The 19047-nt window shown below is 39.7% G+C and overlaps 1 protein-coding gene across 4 annotated transcripts in view; it reads right to left on the reverse strand.

Moving 5' to 3' along the window:
• Positions 1–2975: 2975 nt before the first annotated feature.
• Positions 2976–19047, reverse strand: part of arhgap46b (Rho GTPase activating protein 46b) — a 70033-nt gene continuing 53961 nt past the window's right edge. For all 4 annotated transcript variants that reach the window (XM_081387481.1, XM_081387482.1, XM_081387483.1 and 1 more), the window contains 7 exons: positions 18168–18798; positions 17600–17698; positions 11370–11443; positions 7161–7360; positions 6417–6508; positions 5549–5718; positions 2976–5465 (listed from right to left, as the gene is read on the reverse strand). In XM_081387481.1, coding sequence (XP_081243607.1) covers positions 5271–5465; positions 5549–5718; positions 6417–6508; positions 7161–7360; positions 11370–11443; positions 17600–17698; positions 18168–18798 — 1461 coding nt within the window. In that variant the 3' untranslated portion in view covers positions 2976–5270. The remainder of the gene's footprint in view (positions 5466–5548; positions 5719–6416; positions 6509–7160; positions 7361–11369; positions 11444–17599; positions 17699–18167; positions 18799–19047) is intronic.

Below are 19047 nucleotides of genomic sequence, written 5' to 3' on the forward strand. Positions count from 1 at the left end.
CTTCTTCTCTAAATATATTTATGTTATTATTAGACTAGACAGAAGCATGTTTCCTCCTTGACTCAACGAGTAAAATGATGCGGTTCATTTGTACTCTAACCACGCGACAACACTGATGATGAATTATAGTGTACGAAATACAAGAAAATACGGGATTTATTTTAATCTATCTATTATTTAAGTCATCCTTTTGTCTTTTTCAGTTTTTTTCTATAAATATAATTTTGCCCGTGTTAATGCCAACTGCACAAATTTTGCCACACCACACGTTTTATTTTTATTGGATGTTTACTACTTCCTTTAATAAATATATTTTGCACTAGGTACACAAAATAGTTCCACAATAGGACCTTAAGGACAAAAAATGTCCTAATTGAAACCCATTACAACTGCAATTTTTATCCCCAAGGCCATTTAACAAAAAAAATTACTTTACAATTTTAATTTTTAATTATTATTATTTATTTGTTTACCAGATGGTGCTATTTTCTCAGGTTTGGCCTGTAAAGCATACTTGCTTTATTCCTGTTTTCTGCTTCGGCATATTACAGAGCCAGCTGGGTAAATTATGCAGCTATAATTGTGTGTTTGTGTTGGTATGGATGTCAGAGTGTGGTTTGTATGTGTAATAATAATAATAAAAATGTGTGTGTGTAATATTTGAGAGGGAAATACTCTACTGCAAATCACAAATCCAAACACTGTGTGGACCAATGGAGTTTTGCTGGCATAACGGGAAAAATTTGGTCCTGCGGCCAAACAAAATCTTATTGAAAGCTATTTTTTTGTGATATCAACCTCAAATTTGCAACACAACTTGTTTAGATTTATGGCTTTGATTTTCTAGCAGTTTTTAAATTCAACATGTTTTATTAATTATATATTTTATATAATGTTTAATGTTCATAAATCATTTTCATAAACTTAAACCTCTTTAACGTTTTTGTTTAACTTTTTTTCACTTTTATTTTTTTTACTTCAACCAAAAATTGCCCCTTCAAATTTTGTCGACAGTTTTTTGGCATGGACATTTTTGACATGGACAACTATAGTAAAAAAATAACTGAACATTAAACATTAACAGGTGTTTCCCTTTACTCAGAAACACAAAAAATAACACTTCATTTCAATATTTACTCTTCATTTCCAACCATATGCAAAGCATGCTGGGAATTAACAATGGTGTCTCTAAATAAAACCACATAATAACTACTTCTCTTGAAATAAATATCAGGTAATTTTATCAGCTTAATCGGTTCCTCAATTCAAGCCTCAAAACTGTAAGTTTCCTTAAAAAAAATAGGAGAATGTACGTATCGCTTGGTTTTATTAGTGAAATGTTCTCAATATTTTCTATACAACACTGAACCACACTTTTCTTAATAAAATATACACACTATTTTTAATTATCACCTTAATTTTTTTTACAGTGTATGTATATATATAATATATATATATATATATATATATATATATATATATATATATATATATATATATATATATATATATATATATATATATATATATATATTTATATATAAAATCTTATAAAATATATAATCGTTTTAGTAGGCTGTTTTATTTTGATAGTTTTTAATTTACATGATTTCACATTTTTTATGATTAACTCTCCATTACCTCACTAGCTCCTCAGGGTTCAGTTTTAATTATTCTTATAGAGCCAGTCATCATGTTAAGACATTTTGAGATCAATGATTAGCTAAATACTAATCACTTTATCCCAATAATCCCCGTTATTGGACACTTTCATTAATGAACTATATAAACGGACTGTGAATAGAGCATTTCTGCAAAGGCATCAGGCAGTAACCGAAACTTGCTGTGGGGTTGCATTTACTCCACTAGATGTCATTATAAAGACACCTGCCATATCAACACAACTAAGGCCCTGTCCCAAATGGCACACTTCATAGTTCATATGCACTTGCGGTCCTTGTGGACTTACGATGGCCGCCATGTGCGCCTGTCTGTTAAGTCCACTAGACAGTAGGGGGTTCTTCTCAATACGAAGGGCATCGCAATTCTCTAGTTGCACTGCGAGGAGTGAGGAAGCTTCCTGAGGAGTCACATGTGTATCCTTCCCTCACACCCTAAGGGAGTCCTCCTAAGGAATCGAGGGAAGGAAACCAGGATGCACAAATAAGAAATGAGAAGCACCCAAGGTGTCCAATTTGTTTTTTTAGATATCAGAAGGGTTCTCATGTCTTCTTTAAAGTCGATGTGCACCATCGATGCACAATTTAGCCTAGCCCGCACTCAAGACTCAGGCTACCGGACAGTCACAGCGCCATTATGTCACACAAGTGTGGACTAGTAGGAAGACTGCGAGTGTTTATTGTGGCATTTGGGATGGGGCCAAAAGTGCATTCATAAGCTGTGTGCCAACTCAGAGGCTGTCCATGAAGGTCAGACAGAGCGTTGTTAAATGGGACGGTCTAGCCAGTTCACTGGTGCGCAATGAATCGTGGGATAGGCGGCTGCAAAGGATCCACTCATTCTATCCTTGGGAAACGAAGGACGCATTTGTAGGCCACATTTGAAGGAGCCTTCGAATTGGGACAGCCTTAGTCGCACCGCTGTGAAGAATTCAACCTTCGAATGCCGCCTCTGAATTGGGACACAGCGATAGTCGATCAACCTTTAATTCACTGGAGATTCCTGACTTCACCACAAGAGGTCATGAGAGCTCAGCGTTTATTCTATACCTTTGTTTGAAAGGTTTGTAAATCTTCTTAAGCGTATTATTCATCCAGTCTTGACATTCTTTTTTGTAATAAAGTGACAGTGTAGGTAAAACTAGTGCATATCCCTCCATTTTTATTATACTCGAAGCTGAGCAGCAGATGAGCCAATCGTTGATTTGGGGTGAAACTGAAGAGATGATCTCGATGGCACAGTATTCTCAAGGCCTTTGCTTAGACAAATCAAGGAAATGAAACCGAGCCATTGTTGTACAATTATACAAATTTACAAATTTTATTTCAGAGTTCTTTATGAAACTACGCAAAATTAAACACACATCATCCATATCATTATTCACTGCTGTTCACTCCTACACACATCCTCACACGGATAGAACAAAAGAAGACAAAAATCCTTAAGGAGCAAGTAGAGTGCAGGATGAGTATCCGGGTTCTCACAGACCCACAGGTCTGCCACCAAATGAACTGAGGGGGAAGTGCAACAAGTCAGGGGAACACTTACTTTCACTATTCAGCTTTATAAAACTATTCATCAGATGAAGGGTCTATTTACACAAGCACAGGCAGAGTTGATGGCGGATCCCACATTATATCAATAACAAATGTGATTGTTTTTTTGTATATCGGAGATGAATCGTGGAACTCCAATTTGAAGTAAACGATCAAGAACGGACTGCAGTTTGCACGTGTTCAGATGTTACCAGTGATGACGCCAAGGCCTGAAACATACTCTTCTAAACACTGTTATCTAAGCAAGCTCGATTTTTATTTCACACAAATACTCGTTGCATTCTCAGCTTTGCCACAAGGGGCACTATAAGCTATAGCCAAAATTTGCATTAACTTCTATGGTCAGTTTTCTCTGTCAGGTAAACACACGTCATGGCAGCAAGTTTGAAGAGATTCTGAGCATCTCAGTTTAATAGCACACATATATGAAGGTGACATCCGGCTGTGTCCGAAATCGCCCTCTTTATCCTTATACTGTGTACATATTTGAGGGGACAGCCATTTGCAGTGGTGTCTGAAACCATCGACATGAGTGTCGCACCGAATGATTCCTCACGTCTCGCCAGAAGATGGAATCCGTAGAATTTTCAGTATTTCGCTCAATTTTTCCATTCACTCCTTTAAGTGGACTATATTAGTGGACTAATGTAGGGAATAGTGAATGAGAGCAGAGACCTTAGTCAATGGCAGACGCTATATTTAATTTAAAGACTTACAGTATACCTTACTGTAAAGGTACTAGTTCATGTAATATGGCGCTCCCCTGCCACTTGTAGATTGATTCTCCTAAAAAAAGTGTAAACATTATGACTACTCGCCTGACATGGCTATCATGGGGGAGGAGGGGGGGGGGGGGTAGTATCTGTTTGTTTGACCAATGGCAGACAGGTTCCTCGTATGCGTAAACATACCTGGGAATAAAGCTCTTTCTGATTCTGAGAAGTGTTTATGGAAAAAGTAACTGATAAAACAGTTATTAATATTTCAGTAATTGCATTTGGTGATGTTAGTGGCACAGAAATCTCACTTCAGCTTTAAGTTCTGCATGAAGGACATGACTGGTGTTGGCCATGCTTCCCTAGAGTATGGTTCTGGCCTAAACCTCTTCGGAAACCATGTATTCAACCCGGGCGAATCCGATTCTGATCAGCCATCAGTTGATGTTGGAGCTGCTGGATCAACCGAAACCCAGTCAGCTTTCAGTGGGCCAATGAGCAGCAGTTATTTTGTGAGAGTTGCGAGATCTTCCGATCTGGTTCCTGGTTGAGTTTGCTACGGTTTAGTTCTGCTTAATCATCACTGATGTAGCCAACCCACATCTGGATATATATTTTTCTATTTTTAAATGGGACAACTGGGAAAACTACTGAGATACCCATTGATTTGGAGCCTCTGATAACACTGAATGATGAAGGGTGTGTTTTTGTACATGGGCACTTGTGCATCTTATACATCAGCGAACATTCTCCATTTAAGGCACCAGACCTCGAGCTTGGCAAAGTATTTGAGAGCTGTCTATGTGGTCCACAGCTCTGCAATATTAATTGACCTCTTCTTGCTAGCGCTTAGCCTTAAACACAAAACCGAAGCCAGCAAATCTCCCTGCGCTCATACTTGAGCTTACAATTGTTTGATATTAAATAATAAGAACACTCATACCATATTAAATTAAGAAAATACACTGCAGATCATATTGCTTGTGTGTTATTACGATTAAGATTGTCCAAATGATGCATTCCTCCACAAATCAATATAAAACACAGAAGAAATATCAAACCCGAGAAGACGATGATCATGCATGTGTTTCGTTTCAACGTGTGACAACACAACCCTGTTTGTGAACCTTGTGTTTAAAGCGAGTCTGGCTTCAAGAAGAGTCGGATGATTCACATTGAGCCAAAGCTGTGATTTTAGGCATTGCCCGAACTAATGTTGTGAAGTTTGAAGATGAGAGCGATCTCTGAGCAGAAGAACGTCCTGATATCTCCTGGATGATTCACTCAATGCCACAAAACAATGCATTAAACGTGACTGTCAGATTAAGCCCTTGATGAAGCTGGTGTCCAAGTGGACGATGAGTATGCGAAGGAAGGACATCTCTTTCCGCGTGTTTTCAAAGATGATTCGAGGGTCGTCAGACTGACAGCGCAGGCAGTTCGGAGCCATGACCATCGCCAGATTATTCACATCCATCTTAGTCCTACTCACATTCACCGGCTGAGCAAAGACCTGGGACGAGAGAGAGACGCGCCGTTAATATCCAGTTATTGAGTAGAACACCACAGGGGTGTGCTCATGTAGCAGGACCGTACCTGTAAGAAGTTGATGAAGTAGCAGAGCACGAGCCTGTTGAGCTCTGGGAGGGACTGAACCACCCTGATGGCGGCGTCAGGATCTTCATAGTGACTGATGCACTGCTTATAGAAGCTCTGAGGAATCACCGGCTCCTCCAGCTCCCTGTACCACAACTTCAGCAGAGACGCTGACACAGAGGGAGAGATGTGCATATTCACACTCACATAAAAAGATACACGCAATTTTATAGTGTATAGACCATTTAAGTAAACAATGTCAATGGATGCAAGCGAAAGGGTTCCTGGACACGCTGCCCTGCCTTTAAAACCCAATGAAATGGTTTATTTCCTAATTGTTACAGAAACATAATTTGCTACTGCGTCGCGCCTATTACTCCCAACACTTCCAACACTTGTTTGATTGGACAAAATGTGTCTAATATTTTTGGTTTGTTTTCCAGAAAACAATCAGTATGTTTAATGCATATACTATCTACTAAAAATGTACTTAGACAACTTTTAGCAGTACACATTTACAGTAGATGCTAAAAAGCAGACAAGAACTAAACGGCCAATAGTGTTTTATCGACTAAAAGTGTGTGGAAAGACTGAATTTCCCAGCAACAACAGTCCGACAGAAACTGAAAATTTAAACTAACCAAAATCGCCAAACTAACACATTTAATATTGTGTCTATTCTGTTTTTTTGTTTTGTTTTATACCAAAAAAATACAGTTCTAAGTTGAAACTTCAGGAATCACAAAATGAACCATGGTTAATTAATTCAATATATCATTATAAAAGTCTGACAGACTCACTTTCTCCAAGTAAATGCTGAGTCACATGTATGTATTGACACACATGTGAATGTTTCATATGTTCTCACCTGGGACATTGGGATCTGAGAGGCTTTCTGGAATTCTCCACTGCTCCACCTGCAGCTTGAGAGCGTTCACCTCGTCTATATCCCCAGGAACTCTACAAGATGAAGACCACCACAGTTAATGATACACTTACTCATCCGGTTGGGAACCTTATAATTATCCTAAATGCTGCCCTTGCTCTCTACACTTTGACAACATTGCAGCCATGTGGCCTTCTAAATCATAAAATGACAAATGGAACACCCTAAAATCCTGAAGACCTTATGGACACACACACACACACACACACACACACACACACACACACACACACACACACACACACACACACACACACACACACACACACACATCAAGTGAACCATTTAGGACCAGGCTGTTTTTGTAACTTGTAACACTTGACCACAAGGTGGAGCCAATTTGACACTCATGATGGCATGACAGAGCTGTCACACACACAGGATTTAATGAAAACATGTCCCCGTTACAGTGTGTGAGAGTGTGTACTTTCACACACTTTTCCTCTGAAGTACCCTCACACTTGATAGGGAACACAAGACAATTGAAGTGTGTACAGAAAATGTCTCATATTCATAAGAAAAACCTATAGAACAGAGAACACATAATGGCTACAGGGGGGAGAAAGAAAACATCAGGAATAGTATAGACTTCCGTCACTGATGAAGAGGGATATTGAAGGAATGAGAGAACGATAAGCCCTGTTTCCTGACCCTCTGAGGTCTCACCTGAAGATGCCCTCGGTCTGGGCTCCACTCAGGGCCAGCACATACTGGGAGAGCTGGACCTGCACCCAGGGCAGTCTCCTGTCGGGGAACAGCTCGCTCTGCCTCTCCATGATCTCCTCCAGAGCGCTGCCGAAAAGAGACGGAGTCACGATGGCGTTCCGGCCGTGGTCGAGCTCCTCCAGAGTGGGCTTCCTCAGACCCTACACACAGAACAAGGCACATGCTTCAATCACAGCTACAATATATTGCAATCTGACTACTTTGAAAATGTAGTGGCCTCAAATTATATAGACTGTGAATGAAACAATGTAACGGTTATAAATACACTACTATTCAAGAGTTTGGGGTCAGATGTTTTTACTATTTTATTTGATCAGGAATAGAGTAAAACTGTCATATTGACGATTTCTTTTCTATGCTTTCTACTTTTTCAATTTCAATATGTAATTTATTCCTGTGATCAAAGCTGAATTTTCAGCATCATTACTCCAGTCTTCAGTGTCACATGATCCTTCAGAAATCATTCTGATATTTTGCTGCTTTTTCCCCCCAGTATTCTTTGATCAATAAATAGTTCAAAAGAACAGCATTTATTTGAAATAGGATTTTTTTTTGTAACAACGTAAAAGTCTTGTCACGTTTGATCAGTTTGCATCCTTGCTGAATAAAAATATTGATTTCTTTCTTAAAAAAACCTTACTGACCCCAAACTTTTGAACTGTAGTACAAATATTAGAGATATAAAATATTCTCATTATCAGCAAATACTGTATATTTAATCGTATTGCTCATTTTTACATTTAAATCTAAATCATCTAGTTCTTACTTAAAGTTAATATTTGAAAACAGTTATGTAAGGGATAATGTATAGAGAGGCGGTTGTTATAGCGAATAACAAGCCCGACAGGCTGAACGAGTCTTGACAGCCTGAAGGGCTTGTTATTCGCTATAACGACCGCCTCTCTATACATTATCCCGCTTATTACATGGCTACCTACAAAATAATTTATTAATTTGACACAAATTATTGATTTAAAAAGGAGTTTATTGATTTAAAACCGATTGTATTGCTTCCGCCAAAGAAAATAGTCCGCGTTCCGCGTCCATAGCAACGCGCTGTTTTTCATGGCAACGGTCTGTTTTAGCTCGCAGCGGTCTGTTATCAAGAAATAACCGCATTCTACACTGGAATTCAGCCAAGCCATAGGGCTGGGCGATAAAACGATAACGATAATTATCGCGATATAATTTTTCTCGATAAAACGATATCAAGAGTTCGATAAATGTTCGATAATGTTTATGCGCCAACAGCGGAACAAAACTCATTTGAACCGCGCGCCACACGGACCGTTTATCCGCTCGGCACTAAGTCCAAACGGCGGCGCAGTGCGAGTTCACTAGAGCCGATCATAGACAGTATACAAACTGAGCCGATGCGTTTACTCTGATCGCTCTCGTCACGAGATCCAGTGAGAAGCGCTTGAATTCAGCGAAAAACACAATGTCTCCGTGATTTAAACCAGTTTAAAGGCAGATGAAACAGCGCTGACAAACAGGAGAAACACTGTGCGCAACAATACAGTCAGAAGGCTTTTCCGGCTACAAATTCCCATCATTTACCATGGATTTACTGTGACGTTAGCCTAGTAATATTAACCGCACCATGAAATGTGGGATATACATATTGAATTGTATTATATTATTGTAGACGATGTATTAAAGGACTGATGGAATAATTACAGTATTTAATCATGTATTTAGGCTACTGTTTTTCATTCAAATACCATAGAAACCATAAAGTTACATTTTGCCATGATAGTGAGGTTATCATGATCTAAATGCATGATACTGGATGACCAATGGTTAAGTTTAATAAAACTCAAACAGTCAGAATATTACATTTTACCAAATAAAAATTAGCACATGCAGAAACTAAGAAATTAATTGTCCAATAAAGATATTTATTTTGTAAAGGAAAAATGACAAATGTTGAATGTTCTACCTCAGATGTGTGAAATGTTCACCAGTTTGGCAAGTGTTTGTCCTGATATGTTCTGACAATAAAGAGTAGTTTAAAACCACAATTAACGCTCTGGTTTCTACAACTTTCACTTAGGACCAAAAATCTGCCTTTAAACTTGAAATAAATAAAGATTTGACTTTTATCGTGATAATTATCGATATCGACTGATATAAAAAAATTATCGTGATATTTTTTTTTGGCCATATCGCCCAGCCCTACCAAGCCATGTAATAAGCGGGATAATGTATAGTGAGCCGGTTGTTATAGTGAATAACAACCCCGACAGGCTGAACGGGATCCCGACGCGAAGCGGAGGGATCTTGAATCAGCCTGAAGGGGTTGTTATTCACTATAACAACCGGCTCACTATACATTATCCCGCTTATTACATGGCTACCTACAAAATAAATAAATAATTTGACACAAATTATTTATTTAAAAAAGAGTTTATCGATTTAAAAACGATTGTATTGCTTCCGCTAAAGAAAATAGTCCGTTCCGCGTCCATAGCAACGCGCTGTTTTTCATGGCAACGGTCTGTTATACTTCGCAGCGGTCTGTTATCAAGAAATAACAGACCGCATTCTACATTGGAATTCAGCCAAGCCATGTAATAAAATTTAATAACACAGTTAAATGTAATCTTTAGTACATCTCAAAATGAATATTAATTTTTAATGCACTATAAATGTTGTGATGCATTTTATGATTTTTAAAATTGAAAATTAATCAAATTATTTATTTATTATGTATTTTTATTTATTTATCACATCACATCATTTTAATATTGGTCATTTATTGGTTATCGGACATAACATTTATTGGGCAAAATTTCAATATCAGTGAATCCTTAATATAAACTACATTTATAGTGCTTTTGCAGTACTTTTGTGTTATTTCTTTTAACTTGGCAGTCTGTGGACACTATATGCTTTCACTGCATGAAAAAGAAAGAAAGAAAGTGTGGGAAACAGCATGAGGATTAATGATGACAGGATCTTCATTACTGGCTGAACTATTCCAGTACAAAACAGCATCACAACAGAATTAGGTTCAGCCGCTGACAAAAAGCATCTGTTGATCAGACTTTGTTTCCCTCATAACTATGTGGAACAGACAGACACCATCTCAACCGTAACACAATATGGAACAACAGCGGCGAGCGGGATAATGCGTAGCTGTGCGGTGCGGGGGTAAAAATAGCCCACCCAGTAAAAGCGTTGGAGACTGAGGTGGGACGGCTGATTACAGGGTGGGACTGGTGAAAGGACACATAGGCTGGGGAAACAGCTTCTGCTAGTGCCAGTGCCGGTACCAGTGAAGCGTGTGCATGGATGAGGCTTATAAAAGGGCCTGGGGGGGTTGTTGTAACCTTTTCTTCTTAGTTTGGGTTAGTGGATTAGTAATTCTCATGGTGTGCTCCTAAAGGCCGGGTGATGTGATTGCTCACAGATGTGACCAATTTTAGACGGCTGTGCCATATACTGCTTCTTTTGACCATTTGGAGACTCCTGGGTTCGATCTAACAGCAGTGCTGGCATCTACAAATAAACAAAACTCCCAGGAAAAACTGTTTTCAATTATCATTCGACATCACATGATGGAATCATCCAACTTCTATGTGTCTGGTGTAACCATATTAGAAGTCAGTGAGTCAAAGCTGCAATCAAGGACTGATTGAGAACCATTGCCTGCCAATTGAAATTATGTTTGACGTTGGATGCAGATCAGGGCTGATGGGCAGTGTGTGTTAATTAGAGTTCAAATTTTGGCCATTATGTTAAACTGATCATTATTTTCATGTTATGGCCGATAAGCGATACATGGCCAATATTAAAACTCAATTAAAACAAAACACTAAAAACTAAAATCAATCATTTTAAAAGCTACAAGTGAATGTAAGCATCACAACATTATAATGTATTGTATGAAAAATTTAGATTTGGAGATTTGCTAAAGATTATTATTACGGTCTTTAAAAGATTTACTTTAAGTGAGTGTTAGATGATGGTAAAGGTTATTTAAATCTAAAAATAGGGAAATGAGCTAAATTAATAATAATAATCAGTTGTTATTATTATGTTATGATTTAATAATCAGTTAAATAAATCCAACATCTATTGATATCAATAAAATAATAATTAATTAAAAAACTAACTAATAAAAAATAAAAATAAAACTCTTACCTTCTTGCCCCCAGTAATGGCCACTTTTTGCAGCTTACGGTAGCAGTACTTGGCGTAAATGCTGATGGGAAGACCTGTCAAAGAAAATGAATATGCAATATTACTGACCAATGACCAAATGCAAGTTGTTGTTTTTGTGCAGTTTGGCTTGTGAATGAATCCTCTTGTAGGACTTGTATCAAAGTCCTGAGCATAAAATTCTTTACTAAAGGATTTATAAATTAAGTCTTTAGAAAAAATGCCAATCCTCTCATTTTCTACAGGTTTGGAGTTCATGGCAGAGAAAGGCTTTCATATGGCTTACCAGGCATTTCAATAGTTTTCAGTTTTACAATTGAGACATTTTCTTAAATATGATTTTAATGTTCCATTAAAAAAACTGAAATAACACAAACAACATTTTGACAGCACTGTCAGAACCCCGCCTCCCCCCTCCCAAAATACATTGGAGATGCTCAACCAGTCAAGTTAAACACAAGATCAAACAAATAAGGTCACACAGATATGATATTGATACTATCGACCCCAACATTCTTTTGAATAGACTCGAAAATGATGTTGGCATTGGTGGAAATGCATTAGCATGGTTCAAATCATACATATTTGACCTTTATACATGTTTGTAGCAGTAAATGAAGAGGGTTTATCCCTCTTGATATTGATCATATCAATCACAAGTTCAATATGGAGTACCACAAGGCTCGGTACTAGGACCGACGCTTTTCACCCTGTACATGCTACCCTTGAGATATCATTAGAAAACATGGCGTTTTCACTGTCACACTGATGGCACTCAGAGAACTGCATTTCAACATAATTTAACTGTTTGCATCGAGTCATTTTCCAGTTTAACCCTGTTATTCTGCTTTGAAACAATCTGTATTGTATAAAGCGCTATGTAGATAAAGGTGACTTGACAGACAGACAGAGAAAACTGATGAGGCATAAGTGCTGTGCAAGTAGCTGCTAGTCGATCCAGATCCCGGCAGAGCCTCTTCTCTAACAGTGAAGATCAGCTTCAGTGACTCATATGCGGATAAGTGTTTTCCAGCAGCTAAAAACTGAAACCCTCATTCTTGCTAAGCATGACTGCTCAGCGAATGCTGGATGTGAACGTCTCGAGTGAGATGTGAACGTTTCCTCACAGCTTCAAGGTACATGAGCCGTGAAGTTTAACTGTTACAGGAAACCAGCGTTTAATGTACTAATGGAATCTGCCATCCAGGCCACGGCAGATGAAATATCGCTCACACTGATATTAAAGTGAAACCGATACAGCTACTAGTGATGCTGGCTAATATGTACTGATCTTTATGATTTACACAACAGAGTGAGGTGCTATGGGTTTCATTAAACAGAAGAACTCTCTCACAGCGGTTCCCTCCCTTGTTTCTCCTTGGAACGTGACTCATTCTTTGGCTGAACAACCTTACGTGGTTATGTGGGTCTGAAACAGATTTACAGCGAGCAGGTGACTGAGGTTTGACTGGGCTGAACTGAAGCCTGAGAGACGGTAGACACAGAGAGGCTTCAGGGCTCTTCACAGCCATTACTCACAGAAACACACAGAGGGGACAAGGGAGAAACAGTTTTATATGGGAAAAAGACAATACTCAGGCAAACAAGCTCATTACATGAAAACAAAACTAGCATCTACTGAACTCTATGCAAAGTTTAAAACCTCACACAACGGACATGCCCTGATAGGACAGTTGAAGCGTTGGATTATGCTGTCAAATGAAACAAGGAAAGATATAATATTTGCATGTTTAAGTGCTGGAGAAAAGGTCTGAACGTGTTTTGTACTAACTCATCATCAAACACTAAACTTTTAACTAAAATCTTGAGGCTTCAGGCAAATGAGGCTTCTTTCTGTTAAACGTCTGAAGAACACCCTCACAAAACAGATAAACGCACAATGACTGTGAGAATGTTGTAAAAGTCAAGGTTTCCCGATATCAGACTTGACAGGAACAGGTGGGTCTGGATGAGTCTGTCTACTGCCATCAGCCACAATCTGTGAATCACAAAGTCGGTGAGATTTACGCCTCTTGTTCTGATGACTCTTGTGTGTATGAAGCTGTAAACTCATGTTAAACAAGAGGGTCAGGTATTTCACAAGAATCTGTCTCACCTCTCTGTGACACAGCCTCTGTTTTCCCGCTCTTCCCTTCTCCCCCTTCAACAATTTGTATTCTTTCATATATATATATTTTTTTTTAAAAGCACAATTTTTAACAATTTTTGTCAAAGACTACATCCGGATCACATTCAGAACGGTGAGCAAAGCATGGAGAAGATCGAGTCCATCAACACCCCCAAAGCTTCACAGTCCTATCCTCTTCCTGGGTCGACATTTCATTTGGTAACGTTAGGCAGTTTTGATTTATATGCTGCTTAATGTCTGATGATCATATTATTTTACATGTGCGTAAGCAGCAGTGCTTCTATCGCTTGTTTCTGCTGCTTCTTTGCCCACGTTTTGACCCGGAGATTCAGTACTCATTCAGAAGATGTGTAATAGGGCCCCCCTCCCCTTTGTTTCTTTGTCATACTTGTGTAAATAACAAAGATAACCTGCCTCATCATATATACTCCTAAAAATATCTACCAAGGTACATACAGTCGGATCTCTACTGTTTGACACTGACCACCTACTGTACTGTACATTTGTCAGGGTTATTCCTTTCTTTTTATCGCCCATCCTCTCGGACTCTGCTCTTCACATCCTCTCTTTCTCTCCGTGATGAGTGTACTTTTGTGAATGTGTACTGCGTCTAATCCTTCAGTTAAACACACTTTTATCATCAGCCTCTTGTAGATAAAGAATGACAGTTCGGACACTACAGCAAAACCCATGAGAAAGGAAATGTGCTGATATGAGGGCCGTTTTGCATACAAACACAGCCAATGTTGTAACGGCGCTTCTTTGAGCCCACAAAGGGCGTTTTTTTCCCCCGTCCCACAAGAGGCAGGAGGAGGCCACAACCCACATCCTGAAACAACAGTTAGAGAGTAAAAGGGCATAACTAAAATAGAAAAACAGTGCCACATCATATAATAAAGTCCTCTGAGAGTGTCTATTCTCTTTCAAAAGGGCCCCTGAACTGCAGCCCTTCCCACAATGCCATCTCCTGGGGCACACGGCGCTACACAGCTGGTGAGGCCCTGCGACACGCTCAAAAATAAAGGGGTTTTTCGCAGCAATGCCACAGAAGAACCATTCAGTGAACAGATCTTAAAATAACCTTTTTTTTTAATATAAAGAACCTTTAGAGCAATGAAAAGGTTCCATGAATGTTATAGGTTCTTCATGGAACCATAAATGCAAATAAAACGACAAATGCAAATAGTGAATGATAAAGCCATATTCTTTCTGCCATGCTAAAACATTCCCAGCATCCATCTGAGCGAGCCACGGTCAGACAGCAGGAAGGTGCTAAGGTGTCACTTGGAATGTTCCAATCCAGCCAAAACAATGCTTCGGATGACTAAAGTAAACCGGCAACACATTAGTCAGTGCATGAGTGTTATGTTGTTTCCTTTGTACTTTCCATAGTTGTTTCCCATGTTCTTTCCATACACTAGAACAGGGGCATCCAAACTCGGCCCTGGAGGGCTCCTGTCCTGTAGAGTTTAGCTCCAACTTGACTCGACACACTTGCCTGGAAGTTTCTAGAAAGAGTTTGATTAGCTGGTTCAGGTGTGTTTAATTGGGGTTGGAGCTAAACTCTGCAGGACAGTGGCTCTACATGAGCAGGACTGGACACCCCTGATCTAGAACCACAATGACATTCCTGATGTTTGGCTTCCACATACACATGATGCTGGAATTAGAAAATCCACTGTTTTTCTGGCTTAATCGTAGCTTATCACTCTTATAATCACTGATGCCACCATAAGTCCTCCCACAAATCCTATATCCTTGACCTTAAAGGTTAAAGATTGTGATCTTGTTGACTGTAGGCCAGTGACACATGAAACCAAGTCTATTGCAATCCAACAGAAAACAAACATTGAAACTAAAGGAGCAAATCTGTGATGTAGAGGTACCGGTACATAAAACACGCAAAGAACAGGAATGCTAATGCTTGCTAAAGAGCAACCGAATACACCTTTAACATTTAAGCTAAGATTATGAGCACTGGGATAATAAAAGCATTTTTTTTTTTCATGTGCAATCAAATACTCTAGCATATCTGAACTACAGTAAAGCTTCATCAGTCATGTTAAATTTATGACGTTATAAATAGCACAATGACATAAACAGAGGAAAGTCATAAAATTACGAGTAAGGTCAACGATTATCAACCATGGTGGTTTGGATATATAACATACCCTGCTTTTTAAAATCACTTAAGTGGACACCAGAACCAGATATAAAATGTAGTCTGCTAACTGTCGACCGCTGAGTGTTTCTGAACTCCCCGCTGAGTTTCACACTGTGAGGTACCAGGCAGTGCAACGATTTCATCAAAATCAATTTTAGAGTAGCAATAAAATGATGAAATGGACTGGATTCAGCCAGCGAGCTGCTGAAAGAAAAGTCCTGCGCTAAAGAATCACATGTAAAACAAAAGTTAAAGAACTAAAAGATCTGAATACAGAGCTGTTCTGGTGGCAAAGTTTGTTCAAACCCACCAAAGGTGGATCCATGAACTCATCACCATCACCATCACAATCTCATGAAGGCTCCTGATGGATTGTCCCTAGGTGTACAGTACTAAATAATATCTTGGTAATGAGAGTATATTTTAGCCTTGCACTTCCTCCTCAAACAATGACAGTGGCCATTACTTGCAATGAGCACATGTCTGGTGTAGCACTGCCCCTGTGAAGACAACACACAGTGTAATTAACCATGGCCGAGCAGGATCTGCACCATTAAAAGCCCACGCAGAGCTGTCTCGTCAAACTCTTTGTTTTGGAGTGTGTGTGCGAGGAGTATAGAAGAGGTATAAAAGAACAAACAGAGTTAAGTTGGATGCCAGCCACTGAGGGTGTAACCTGATAAAAATGTCCCACTCTCCGTTTTTTGTCTCAATCTGCCTGTTCCTCTTTCTCTTTCCATCTCCTATCACTCTCGCTTCGAGACTGAAAGACGTTCTCAGGATCTTTGTTGCCTCTCAACCATTAAACTCTCTCTCTCTCTCTCTCTCTGCCTGAGCAGTCTGGAAGCGGGCCAGGGAAGCGTGGGAGTTGTAGTATGTCTTGTTGCTCAAAGCTTTAATCTTGCCTCTAAAAGAGAGAGTGAGAAAGGGGGAGAGGAGGGGGATACACCTCTTCTGTGCTGGGCCAGCTGCTCTTTCTTTGAGTGGTCCTCCTCCACTAGCGGACCCAAAGCATCATTAATACTCTCCCTCAGCCAAACGTGTTACTGGGAAGATTCCCTTATTGTACACCAAACCCCCTTGACACTGTGTGTGAGTGGGTGTGTTTGGGAGCCTGTCTTTCAGTTAAAGATAAAAGATGCATTGGCTTACTTTACAGCACATGAAAAACAACATGAAACATCATTCACAACATCACTTCTGTAATGTAATGTTTTGTAACTCATCCATCAGGATTTGACTGGACTATTAAAGATGCTATTACATTACTAAAATCATATTTAAGCAGCTAAAGTAGATGTATGTGGCTATGCTTTGTTTTAAATATATAGTCATGTTTGAAGGTATATGGGTCGGATATAGACGGTTTGTAATCAACATTTTTACTCACCAGCCAGAACTTCTACTAGCGTTGTATTTTGATGTAAAACTATGCGAGTGAGGTTGTGGTGCGGCATGATTTTGAACAGTCATGGAAAACAATGTGTTTGAATTTTAAAGATGTGGCATTTCTCTCAGACTGTGTGTGACCCTCTTTACATGTTGTTTTGCTTATGTTTGAGGCTCCTTTTAGAGGAAGAGCTCTGATAACGATGCCATGCAAAGTGATAGAACATAATTTATTAATTATAACCCGGCAAATTGGCTAGTGTGTTGATATGCGTTACCCGCCACAGTGGAATTTCACTAGCATTTGGCGGGTTGGCAGGAACTAATTTCAAACCCTGGAAATAGATATAGATAGGACGATGGGTGGGTAGACGGATGGATGGATGGATGGTCAGGTTACTGTTTGGTATTGCCCATTCAGCTTAAATCAAAAATGATGATTTCTTAAGTGTGTATGCATGTTTCCCTGAGTGTGTGTGTGCCAAATGACTAATTTCACCATAAACTCACCTTCATCCTCTTCTTCCTCATTGTTCTGTCTCCTCTTTTTTCTGGACTTGGAATTCTTCTTGTTTTTTATGTCCTGCTGATCCATGATGTGCTGAAGTACTGTCAGATACAACAAACTGTTAATTTTGAACACTCATACGCTCCAACAGTCCGTCTGAACAATACCCGACTTTATTGTTCCATGACCCGTGTGATGTTTAACCTGCTGTAACCCCTGCGTTTTATTTTTCCCTCTTCCACAGCGTTATATCCTGTTTGGGTAGGCACAATGCCATAATAATTTTAGCAGTGTAACCAATATTGGCCTGCTCTGTTTGTATGTATATGAGTGTTTCAGGTTTGAATCCATATGGGACGGCTTAAAACATAAACACTCCCCTGTGTGTGTCCGTTCCCTGTCCTACAAACAAAAACACTGGACTATCCAAGACATACACTGGCCCCAAAAAGAATGTCCAAATAAGTATTTGGACACTTAAGCCACACTAACAAATGTATGAATTTCATTACATTAGATACAAAATATCAAAAGTGGCATTTATCTAAAAACTAAATATTTGAAACTTACTCTTCTTATCGTTACTGGGCTCAAGGTGTCGTTGGATGTACCCTTCCAAATAGCGTCTAAATTTGGGCGAAGGCGAGAAGAACGCTAAGCTGATGGCCATCAACTCCCAGCCTGCCTCCAAACTCCTCAAACTCAAGTTATCGGTGGTCTGTCGCACCAGCTGCACGTACAGCTCGTCCCTCAACCCTTGCATCCCCCAGCACTTCGTGACCACCTGAAGGGCCACGTGGCGTTTGTCCAATCTGGCCGGCCTGTCGCCCATGTAGGCCTGGACCAGCTTGAACATCTCGCAGGCTTCCTTCTTGACAGTGCGGTCGCTGGTGATCAGCATGGGTTTCTTAATGGAGCCTCGGTTCCACGACAGCATATTAGCGATGGAGACGCGCCGGCGAAACAGGCCTTGCGTGTGCTGGTTCAGGTTCTTGCTGGCCCAGTCCTCCATGTTGGCGTCGGCTGTAGGTTTGCAGAGGGTGGTGTACGGGTACTGGTAACCCGAACCCGTGCTGGCATGAGGAGGAGGGGGATTGTTGTTGTTGTTTTTATAGGTGAGGTGGGCAGTTCCACGACCCTCTCTGTCATGGTCATCCTGGGGCAAGACGTCCTGCTGAGTTTTGGATTCCAGTGTTCCTGTCTGGAGACAAAAATAAGAGATTGAGAAACAAAAAGATATCAGCACGGATGCAGCTGCTCTGGCACTTATTTGCATCATCACGACTGCCGCAGGAACTTGAATCTGAGTGCATGTGTTGCGTAGGCTGCAGCCGATTGGCTTACTCACTCTCCCTGCAGAAACCTGGAAACGCTTTTTGTCATGGATTACGCTCGCTCCCTAAATAGGTGACCCAATATGGAAATCACATCCCAACATCAAACATTACTG

This window comes from Scardinius erythrophthalmus (assembly GCF_964197995.2).
Source record: "Scardinius erythrophthalmus genome assembly, chromosome: 15".
NCBI classification, from domain to species: domain Eukaryota; kingdom Metazoa; phylum Chordata; class Actinopteri; order Cypriniformes; family Leuciscidae; genus Scardinius; species Scardinius erythrophthalmus.